We start from the raw sequence: 12,562 nt of genomic DNA, 5'->3' as shown, positions 1-12,562 counted from the left end.
GTTGTGACACTTATTGAATAAATCAAGAGATCAAACAAAATGCAACACTTCCTGATACACTTTGATTTTCCTTTGGTGTTAATCTGAGCTCTCCACATGCACCATTTGAATTGGTATGTCATCCAACTGTGCTGTTCATAGTGTGCATTGATTAGAATAGAATAGAATAGAATAGAATAGAATAGAATAAATTGGGATTTTCCCTGTTGGTGCTGACGAAAATACCATCCTGATTTGTTGCAGCCAGTCTTGCTGCTTCTTGACAGAAGTGAAAAACAGAAGAAAAGTCTGCATGTTTGTTTATAATTCAAGTTAAGCAATGTGTATATTTTCCTTCAAGATCTGATTATGTATATGTATGGGATTCCATGATTATTATACTCTCAGATCATGTTTGATGTCAGGAAAAGAGTGCAGTTTCCAGATATTTTTCTTTGTCTTTTTACCTTTATGAAACACCATACAATTTTTATCTTCTATGTGATTTAACTTCTCTGTGTGGGAGTTGTTTTTTATGATACAAGATGCTTATTGTTGGTTAGAAAAACTTATGCTTATAATAAATGTGAGAAAAAGAACACATAACCTTTTTTCTCACCCTCTTACTTTTAATTAGATTAAACCTATCCAGTGTTGGATCGGTAAAGCTTCCCAAAATGTTTTGTAGTTGCTTTATACCAAAAACAAGAAGTAATATCCTTTTCAGAGAACATTTTATCTCTTACTATGTGTTTTATTAATTTAGGAAATCCCAGATAATAATGGCTCAAATACGCAAATGCTGCCTTATTTGACATAAAGCAGCTGTTGTAGGTATAGACAATGAAGTAATGCATGGCTGAAGGTACCTTATTTGTTAAGATACAAAACATTGAATAATTACTTAAGCATAAGTAGCACAGGGATTTCATGACAATCTGCGCTGCAGAAACTATAATTGACATCAAGTCATAATGACAATCATTATGACCTAATAAACACCCAATGGTGTTGGAAACACCATCCTAACGGAAATACCTGGATGACAGCATTAAGTTCTGGGTTTTTTGGAGCATGAGACATTGGTGCGCTTCACAAAATAGATGGTGTATGAGACAAAAGACATCATGAGGAAACATTGAAGCAAAACCAGAAGATGAAGAACTATTGGTCTTCAAAATGGACAATGACACACAACATGCCAAACTGGCTACAAAGCTGCTCGGGTAACAACAAAATCAGGATTTTGTTAGGACACCACAAAGCTCTGATCTTAAATTGGGGGCAGAGCTTGAAATGATATGTTTGAACAAAATGGACTACAAATAATAATGAACCAAACCACATTAACTAGTTAAATTGAGACTTGCCAGTGGAGAAGCGCCCTTTATGGCTCACACTCACAGTACCTGCAGATGTTTTTACTATGCACTCAGATGAGCTGTTTACTGTGCTTTTAATCTGTACCTCAGAGCTTTGTTGACTGATACATCCTCTTCCTCTTTCCATAAAACAGTATTTGTGGAGTTTACCAAAGGATGTCCGGAACTAAACATGAGCCTTTTGAATTGAGAAAAAAAAAAAAAAACTCAAAAAAGGAATTGACCATTTTAGGGACAGTTAGCATAAACTGCCCCCAAACTCTTCTCCTAAATAGTTTACTGCTCCTCAACATTGAGGTTGTGTTAATTTTTTCTTCATTTTCAGATACTTTTTATTCATATTTTAAAGAAAAACATTCATATCTGGGATGTGGGACCCTGTTTGGCAATTAAACATAGGCAAAATATTTTTTAGAATAAAAAAAAAATTAAGAACACTTTTTTCACAGTTTGCAAACTTTTGAGCACAAATTACGTTCTTGAGGTCATGCCAAAGTATCTCAGTGGAATGCAGGTCAAGATTTTCGCTAAGCCACTGCAAGGTCTATTTTTTTCTTCAACTGTTCAGAGATGGACGTGCTGGAGTATTTTGGATAATTCTTTTACTGCAGAACCCAGGTTGGCTTTAGTTTGAGGTTATGAACAGATGGCCGGACATATTCAGGATATTTGGTAGGCAGTAGGATTCAAGGTTCTATTTTTCACATCCTGCATTTTAGGTACTGATGTAGCAAAACTGACCCAGGCAATTATACTACCTCCACCATATTCTACCATCAGTACGATGCTCATTTTCTGAAATACAGTTATTGTTACCAAGACCAAAATACAGGTCGTTGCACTTTGGTCTTTATACTCGATATATATACTTCAACAATGTAGATTCTGAATTTTGTTATCCAAACAATATTGCAGCTGAGGTACTTTCTCATTAAATTATTCTTTTCTATTGTCCTGCCTTTGAGAAGAGGCAGCTGTGGCATTAATATAAGAATGATGAATTTCTAGCAATAATAAATGTTTTGTGCCAATTTGAGCAACATCTATTTAGCAGTAGCCTGCTAAGAACCAGTTGTACTTCTTGGCTATTGAGAAATGATTGCTTCCTGGAGGCGTGGACTCTGTCAATGTTTTAAATTGTACCCAATTGCTAACGTTTGCCTGTGACATATGTAATGTGCAAGTTCAATGCTATGAAACTTACCAGAAATTGGCTGAGCTGTAAACAACCTTCCTCTACCCAATGAGAAAAGTGCCGAGCTAAACGAGGAGGCTGTTAACCTTACTTCAAAATTTGGAAGGGTGGCCAACATGGACTGAATTGCTTTACTCACTTCCTCTACTGCTATTGCTAAAACAGATGATGTTGCAGAAAATTGGGTTGATTGTCCTGGTACAAAATCTCCTTGAGACAATATAACTAAAGGGGAGAAAACCCAGACCATTCTGTAAGCGAGATTTTAGGGTAAGACTGGAATTGCACCAGAAAGCAATGGCCAGGCTAATTCACCACTTGCTGAGCTGCCAGTTAGTAAATGGCTTGTTTTTAGTAATTGAAAGCTCCAGTTTATTAATGAACAAAAACAAAATAGAAATGTACTTTTGTTTGGCATGAACACAACTGTTGATGCCTAGCATTAATTTTGTGTCATCAAAAAGAAGCGTATTAGACTTTTTCAAAAGGTAGTTCAGCAAGTTAAAGTTATTGTGATTTAAGTTAAAGTTAATTTATTTATTTAAAAGATTATTTTTAAATATGTTTCTCAGGACTGCTGGAGCTGAAATGATTTCTACTTAATTATGTCCTCTGAAGTTAGTGAAATGTGACTTTGAGTGTAGAAGTGTTTGTGCACATTAACTTGATTTTGTTTAAATTAGTGGCCTCAGCTGTCTCAACAAGTTAAAAAATTTTCACAAACAGTTGACAGAGAGCGGTAGAGTTTTAGAGGAAAAGGGAAAAGTTGAGAAGAGGATAATTCTAGGTTAGAAAGTGCCCCTGGGATATTTTTCTCGGAGAAGAATCGATTTAGTGTGGTTGAAGCAAAAGAAGGATCCAAACCAAAGACAAAAATCAATAACACTGTGATGTGTGGTGTTCTTGTAAAATCACAGTCAAAACATCATGGGGAGTCAGTAATTTTGGAATGATAATGACTGAACTCCCAACGCTGCATGAAAAATTGCCCCGAGGAGGCAAATGATTGAAGGAAACCACAGGAAAGAAGGCATTAGAGGGGGGTGTTCAAACACGAGGGTACCGACGGCTTCTGACAAAGACGAGTTTACATTCTCACAGTCTTTACTGTATTCCTACCGCAGCTGACAACACTTAATATTCTGCTCAGTTAGTGGAAAATTGACAAGAATGCTTGCTGGTTCCTTAGAAAGTTTTATTTTTAATATGCAGTATTTGTTCATTAACCTTCAGGTTGAACCCAAAGTAGATGGTTTTTCAGCAGCCAACCCCACGGTATGTTCTTTATTTTGTAACTGTTGTGTTTGGTCACCTGTATTCATTAACATCTCACATATATTTCATGACGTGATCTTATAGTTTTTCTAAAAGCAACATAGTAGTAGGATTACTAAACAGCCTATCTGTGATTTTAAGCATTTTTCAAGATAAAAAGTAGTTTTTTGATAATTAAAGAAATAATATAGACTAATAAAGAATTCTGGTGTTCTCAATTTGTTTTCATTTTTGCATCCATTTCTCTATCCATGTGTTCATCCTGGTTATTGTGCTGGTTGTCTGAATCAGAAACTTAATATGCAAGTGTAGCTTACTGTTGTGTAACATTGGGGATGCACATTGCTTGTCCAGCTAACAGTTGGAATTAAACGCGTATCTTGAAAATAATAGTTTTCATTAGTGTTTGTCTGAGCATAAAATATAGGAGCCAGAGAAAGTGCTTAAACACCGTTAAGCATTTTTGTATTCTGTCACATTATAACCCCAAACTTTAATGTATATTGCTCTGAAATTATGTGACAGACCAACACAACTGTATTTATTCCCCTTTAATCTGATGCTCCAAGATGAAATCTTTTGGACCTATATGATGCACAATTCCTTTATTAGTAAATACAACCCACTAATGTGCAAGTTTATGACGTCAGAGGCTTGTATTGTATTTTGCAGCTCCAGTTTCCAATTAAAAATGGAAATGTAATGGGAATTTCTTCTTTTAATTGTCCCGTTTGCTTCAAAGTAAATGACAATGTAAACAGGGAATTTTACTCACCTGCATTGTACATTACATTATCAAGACCTCTGTCAATCAAATGTACTCGAGCTGTACTTTCAGGATAAAATGTTTAGCCAAATATTTTTACAATATGTCTTTGTCTTTTTATCTGTTCACATCACTCACCCCACACTTACTCACACACGTGCAAACCTAAAGACCCCAAAACCAGAGGAAACTGTCAGAATCTGTCCAGACATCGCAGATCGTCTCAGGCTTCTCGAGCAGGAAGTGGCCCGCTACAGAGAGGAGTCTGGGAGGTCCCAGGCTGAGGTGGAGAGGTTAAAGGGAGCGCTTAAGGACGCCGAAGTGGACAAATCGTGCAAGGAGAAGAAAATTACTGATCTTGAGAGGTGAGGGTCAAAAGGTCACTGGCATTCACGTCTGTCCCAGTACATGCACCATCTGGGTGTCATCAAAGAGTAGCCCCCTTCTTACTGACCAGATCTTTTTACGATCCCAGATCATTATAAAGTGTTCTATTTATAAAGGACTAATGCATCTGATATAAACCGTTCAGGTTGTATATTCCTTCCACTTGAAACCACTTTCAAATACTGCTCCTCCTTCTCTTACATAATCATTGTTTGGAAATACATGCTTGACCTATTTACGTTTATCAGTTTAATAATTTGCTTTTATATCTTATTGTTTGTTTCTGTATACATCTGAAGACCTGGGTAAGTAGATTCATAGGTTGCCTGGCTGACACACTTTCATACAGTCTGCATGTTCATGTGTGCTCTTGGAATCCTCTCATGCGTGTTGATATTATTCATCAAGTTTCTCAAGAAGTGTAAATGTTGTTGTCCCATTGGTAGGCATACAATCCATTCATGGGAAACAGACTCAGGCCTCATTCCAGCAACACCATCAGAACCTTTATGTTTTCTGATTTATAGCACTGATATGGTTTTACTTTCTGTTGACTTTTGAAAAAAAATTCTTCACATTTCATTGCTATCAGAACTTTGTTCGTGTGTTTTCTCATACTAACACAAAGCATTTGTGTGTTTTCACCCCAGTGTCTGTGAATTCAACCGATTAAAAGTTCTGTTTCCATCTTTGCATTCTTGTAAACATATTTAGGGGGAGTGTGTTTGTTTCTTGAGGTGTGTGTTTTGTGAGTTTACCAAGCAGCACACCGCTAGCGGCATGCCAGTGGGAGGTGGTGTATCCAACCCAGACACTGGCTGTTTATACTGCTCTGTTTATTACTGGCAGAGTGCTACTCAATTATCATTTGATTTATGGATTGGCATGGTGTGTATATGTACCTGAATGAATAGCTGTTTAGTGCCTGTGCAAAACCACTGTGTGTGTGCTTTGTGTGCACATTCATGTGTGTCTACACACAAGCAGGTTGAATTCAAAAGTTTTCATACCCCTTCAACTTTCTTGCACTTTTGCTCACATTACGGAAACACAAGGTAATGCAAAACTGTAAAATAGATTAAAAATTAAGCATGGTTTCAAACGCAACTCTGAAAATTGTGGAAAGAATTTGAATTCAAGACCCGTGATTAAGTGTTTTGTTGAACCACCAGGAAGATGTGCAGAGCAGATCTCTGCCAGATTTGTCAGATGTAGAGATGGAAATGTTTACTCTGTCTTCTTCACAAAACAGTCCAATTAGGTCATCCATGACCAGTGATTTTTGAATCTTGACAAACATTTTCAGTTAATATTAAGTTTGTACAAGTTCATTGTAAAAATCAAAATTATTCTCTACTTCAATTATTAAACTCTGTGGCATCGATGTGAAAAATATTGAAACATGCAAATGGTATTACTGCTATATTAATATTGACCAGAAAGATTGTGTGAAAATAAGCTCAAAAAATGTCATGCATCATTTAGAGTTAGTTGACTGAAAATTACAGAAACATTTCAACATCTGTGGCTGGTTACCTCTCTCTTATTAGCACTTACTGGCCCCACAGGTGAAGTCTCAATGACTACATTTGAGAAAGGTGAGAAGTCACCCTGGATGGGTGGGACATACTTAATCCGTCCTGATTTCCTGCCTCATTCATCGGCCATTATTCACATTCCCTGTTTTGGGACAGTGTTCGAATGGATTTGCATCAAATAACATAAGAATACAGTAGCTCCCTCACATCTACTGCATCGAGCCTCTATTATGTTTTTGTGTGTGTGCGTTCATTATGCCTCGTCCACAGACGTGTGTGTTGTTTGCATGCAATTGCTGCAAGCAACATATGTTGATTCTCTCTGTATCTGAAGCCAGCCAGGAGTCATAGGAATAGTTGGAAGGGTTTCTTTTCCCCTCAGCTCATCTGTCTTTTCAGGGCTGTTGTCTCATTAGTGTCAACTAGGCTCTCCTATCAGCTCAACCCTTCCCCTCTGTTTGGCACACACAGGCCAAAGGTTAAAGGAAAACCTTCCACAGGTTATCAATAGAGGATCCAGTATAATCATACAACACAGCTGCACATATCAATAAAAATTTACTTCCAACATTGCAATAACAGGCATCAGTTCTCTTGGCTACAGCATACCTTTTTCCTTTTCCGTTTAGATAAAAATATTAAATATTTGCACACGAGTAGCCGTGCACATGTGTTATGTGACAGCATGGATGGAGTGTGTGTGTGTGCTGAATGGACATCTGTGTCAGAGCATACGATATGTAGCGTGTCTGAGCAAAGGATGAATGTCTTCTTAATCGCTTTGTTTCTGTTGGATCTAAGTTAGCTGACTTATTAACCACCATCTGAGCAGAAGGAGAGGATAACAGATGAGCACAAAGACACTTTCTCATCCATTTGAAAACAAAGCAGAGAGGGGCAGGTCATTGTAATAAATAAACTTTAACAAAGGCAAGACTATTCTACAGCTGTCTCAAAGCATACACATATCAGTGATTTAATGGAAGTCATTTTATTTATGTGTAATCTAATTTATTAGAAAAGAATGAGTGTATTTAACAGGGTGGCATATTAGAAGGTCACTTAATCACAGCTCCAGTAAACTGAGGCATATCAGGTTTTAATTATTCTCAAACAATGGTGATTTCTAAAGGCACGAATGCATCAAACCATCAGCAGTTTTCTGTGATTTCAGATGAATGCCTTGCAAAAGCAGTCAAAATTACATCAGCAGACTTCAATGGATGTAAATGATAGACCAACACAAAATAGTGCATACTTGTATGCACTATTTTGTGCATACAGGTGATGGGAATTCCTAAAATAGTGCATACGTGTATGCACTATTTTGTAAAATAGTAAAAGAAGATAGCTGTTGTTGAAGGAAACCAAAGGAAGCCTCGTGGCATGCAAACAAGGCTTCCTTTGGAAGTGGACATGGGGAACATGAAACACAGGGTTGCTTGGATAGATGACTCAAATTAGTCTCCAGACATGGAAAAAAAACCCTTTAGAGACTGTTAGACTGGATCAAAGGTTCACCTTTCATTTGGGTCACAGCCATAAACATCGAGGCTCTGCTAAAGTAGTTTGGATTAGATCAAGGCTTATTCATGTTAGACAGTCCATTCCTAAAATTAATTGAGAATATGTGGCTAGATGTAAAAGTTGCTGTTCACATATGTTCCCTGTTCAAGTTTGAGTTTGAGCTATTTGAGCAAAGAAGAACAGACAACAGCTTCTCTTTATGCACTGTATGGAAACATTCTCCAAAAGACTTCCAGTTGTAACAACACAGCTTGCTATTAGGGTTTTGTTGTTTGTGAAAAAGAGAAGTTAAAAAAATCAATGTACACTTTATGTTCTACTGCACAATTGTTCATTTCTCTCTGTTGATCTGTCACATAAATCCCAATAAATAGTCTAAAGTTTGTGGCTATGGAATGAAAAAATAAGAAATAGTTCAAGGGATATAAATAATTTTACATGGCACTGCACATGTATCATCACTGGTATATACATATTTTACCTGCGGGATTTTTTGAATAGTTTTTTACATAAACCTTTTACAGTTCTACACAATTAATTAAAATAAACCCCCTCTGTGTGGTGATGGGAATCAACTTTTCAAATAAATCAACTTTTCAGTCCCACCCTGCCACAGAAACATATAGGGTAAGCACTCTGGTATGTGAGGGAGGGCTCAAGAAAAAGGGAGGTGTGTGTGTAGGTGTGCTTGTGGGAATATCAGTTGAAATGTGTGCATAGCTGTGCCAATGGTCAGCTTGTGAGTTGTATGCATTGTAGGGGAATTTACAAAGGGTCCCACATGAGGAAGAAATTAGTAGTTGGTGGCTTACAAATTCTGACAACAATTTTCATTCACACAAACACACAAATACAACTTTTGGCCTCTTTCCTGTGATTATAATCAAACACCAGATGCAGTAATGCCTGACTGAATGCCAAAACACACACAACCTTGAAAGTTTCTCTTTATAATATTTGTTCATGAAAATATTTGTAAACAGTGTTTCTGCTGCAGGTGTTGGTGCAGATTAAGAATCCATTTTAGGATTAGCATTGACTTGCAGATTTTCTGCTTTGCTTCAGAACTATAAACATGTTGCACCTGCAACAGAAATGGTGTGTTTTAACAAAATGGTGCTCAATCTATCTCACCACATTACACTTTATTGTATTTAAACATATAGAGACTTTTTCTCTATATGTTGTTCATGCAAAAATAGAAAGTCTTAACCTTTCAGGACAGCATAAAAGCCAGTATCCTAGATCAAACTGCACATTCCCACAGTTAACTTGACCTAACAACTTTATTTATCCTGCAGATTTTCACTCTTTTCCATGAACTTCAGATAACTGCCAGCACCATAATAAACTTTCATGGTGCTCTTTATTAAGGCGATGTAGAAGAGACAAAATTTCATTTGGTGGAAAATACAATTTGAAATATTTTCTAATAGAATGGTCTCTTTAAACCTTCATTTAAAATGGAAAAGCTATGTAAAAGTTTATTCTCCTTTGAGCTAAATCGAGCACAATTTCCTGCTGTTGGCAACTCCTCAGCCCCAGTGATACCACTGTTTCCTGTTCCAGGGCACATTAACTGTTGTCCTCTGGGTGGACATGAATGCACAAAAAGGCAGTTTCACTTGTAAAGTGACTTTAAAACATCAAACTTCAATGATTTAAATTATGTGTTTTCCAGGCACATAGTGCTAGTTTAAAGCATAAACAAGACACTATGTTACCTTAAGATGTTATAAAACTGTGGTACATATAATTATATTAAACATTAAATACATTTGACTTTGCAGTGTGACACATTGAAATTGGTCTCTGTCTCTTTAAGAAGCTCCTGTCCTCTTCGTCATGTCACCTTTAGCATGTTATCACAATGCCTTTGCATCTGTCAGTTACAACCGTTATTAAAAGCGTTGGACTGAGGAGTAGTTCATTTGATAAGCTCAGCAGAATTGACCATAGGAACAATTGTATTTTCACATGTGGCATAGCTGATTTGTACATCTCTTTCTCTTAAAAAAGCATTTTGTCTCCTTCCTGAAGAGTTCCTGATGGCTTAACATCTACTTGGTGTTTCTACTTGCACAAAATTATTTGAACAGACAAATGATGAACCAGGATCTCGTATTTTGACTACTATCTTCAGAATATCTTTCCTGATTTTCCCTGAATTTTCTTTGATTTCACAAATGGAAGCAGAGTGTTTGAGGTGTCAAGCTAAATGATTTACTTTGGCAGCCCGAAAATGAAACTGCTTGTGTTGGAAAGTGTATATGTGCAGCTTTCCAGATGAATAAAGGAAAGGGCAGTGTAAAAAATTATTTATTACGCTGAGGTCAGGGAAGGAGGTGCTTGCTGCTCTTGCTCTTTCTTCATTTTTCTCTGCAATGACACATGAAAAATGTGCTTTATTTCAGTAATAAACTGAATCCTCCCTCATCCTCTTGTACGCTGCCCAGCCTGTATGACTGACTCTAAGTGCCCTCATTTGCCTTCACCTAGGGCAAAACACTTATATTCATGTTGTACAGAAATATAGGGGCATATCAGCTATCAAACGGGACCAACATGGCCATTAGTTTGTACACCTGTGCTCGTAGAGGTTGTTTGTGAAAGCTGATATGCCCTCTTCTCAACTTTGCTCTTCATGGATATGCCTCTAAGCTTATAAAAACACTCATAGAGATCTAAATCTGAGCAGCTCTCTCTTGATGTGCATGTGTGCTCAAGAAAATTGAGAATGTCTTTTTGTAATCAATTTGAACAGGAATACAAGCTCACCAAATTTAAATCAGCGCTGTTAATAAAGTAACTCTTAATTCCACTAAAGACACTAACCACAAACATGAAAAGAGGTGAATTCATGTGTGGCTTTCTACTGTGGGATTTAAACATTATCAGAAATGCTGAGCTGTTTCTTACACCATTTTCAATAAAATGCTGTTGTATGTGGCAAGGTTGAGTGAGGTAATGAAAACAGCATCTTATTTGCCAGACTTCACGCTAATTGTACAGCAACATCAGTCATGCAGACTGACACACAACAGCACATACCCACATCATTCCTGAAGCTGTGACAGCAAATATTTGCCCACATGTGGGAGCTTCTTGTAGCTTTTGCCCAGAGTAAACACAGCAGTGTGGATGTAGAATAATAATGTGGTACATTTTAACAGCTGCTTGGTCACAGCATGTTTGTATGGCTTGAGGGAGCTCTTAAGCACTAATTTGTCACAGTCAGCGTGATAGAAAAAAAAAACATAATTAATTGGTCATATAGATGCATCTAAATAAAATAAGTGTTCATGTTTCAATAAGTCAAACCTATGATATAAATTAATTACAGTAAGACTGATGTTTTCAAACCTTATGATTTTTTTCAGCTTACAGCTAATGAAACACAATATTGAAGATCAGAATATTAAAAAAATGTTTTTTCAATTAATTGCTGTAATTTATGTACTTGCCTCCTGTTTGATTTTTTGAATCGGGACTGTATAAGTTTTGTTCCTTTTGCGTATAAATAATAAAAAAATATCTAATAAATATATATTTTTTAAAACTTCTAACAGAAATGTGGGATTAATAAACAACATTATAAACTGTATCCTTGCAGGACCTTAGGTGGAATGGTGAATATTTCCACCAGCGGCCTGGAAGTGACAAGTAAAACATGGCTGTGCAAAACATTTGATGACAAGCTCAACTATAAGACCTATTCTTATAACTCTGGAGGGATTTTGACTCTTTCCTCTATACAAAAACTCCACAAACTCTCTGGGAGAAGGAGAATAAATGGGCTCAATGACATGTGATTGATTAATTTTTTAGAGATTTTTTCTTTCAGCATTTTCGGTTGCTAAACAATCTTTATGAAATAAAACTTTTGCATTAAAAAGCTGATTCATAACAGTTTATTTTGATGAAAAAAGGCAAACTTACAAAAACACTACACCTTTATTTAATATCCCAGTGAAAGCAAGTCCATTTTAGCATCAGGTTATGTTAGAAACAAAGTTTGCTGCCACTGTTAGATTTTCAGGAATGTGTATTTGTCTCTGCACATACTTGGAACCTGGGTTATTTTTTTTTGTTTTGTTGTTGAAAGATTTACATCGAAGCATTATACCTTTATGAGTCAAGTCTTGTTCATGTCTGCCAAGCTATAATGACTCAACACACAGAGCCTTTGTCTGTGCCTGATTTATTGCCTACACTGTTGCTCAGCTGTTTAGTTGCATGACAATAACAGTGCAAACATCGCAATAAAAAAAATAAAATTACCGTTGAGCACATGAAGTAACATGCTTTTAACTCTGGTCACAATTTAGAGCAATAATGTTTAATATTTGTAACTATAAAAGAGTATTTTCATGTAGATTTGAAGTTATTTACATACTTATTGAACAAAAGGGTTAGGCCCTTTTTATTATTGTATAATAATTACCGTAATATAATTTATTGTCCAAATTATTTAAATTTTATTTTTGCAAGAATAAAAGGATACCTAGGATTA

The 12,562-nt window shown here is 36.4% G+C and overlaps 1 protein-coding gene across 1 annotated transcript in view; it reads left to right on the top strand.

Annotated features, from left to right (window-relative positions):
* The window catches only part of LOC129370194 (ERC protein 2-like), a 150,278-nt gene that overhangs the window by 52,259 nt on the left and 85,457 nt on the right, over positions 1–12,562 (top strand). The window contains exons 11-12 of the mRNA XM_055045958.1: positions 3,790–3,831; positions 4,769–4,962. Coding sequence (XP_054901933.1) covers positions 3,790–3,831; positions 4,769–4,962 — 236 coding nt within the window. The remainder of the gene's footprint in view (positions 1–3,789; positions 3,832–4,768; positions 4,963–12,562) is intronic.

This window comes from Poeciliopsis prolifica, unplaced genomic scaffold, assembly GCF_027474105.1.
Source record: "Poeciliopsis prolifica strain line A6 unplaced genomic scaffold, Auburn_PproV2 SCAFFOLD023, whole genome shotgun sequence".
In the NCBI taxonomy this organism is placed as follows: Eukaryota; Metazoa; Chordata; class Actinopteri; order Cyprinodontiformes; family Poeciliidae; genus Poeciliopsis; species Poeciliopsis prolifica.
Note: the sequence above shows the minus strand (reverse complement) of the source record. Positions and strands in the feature narration are given on the sequence as shown.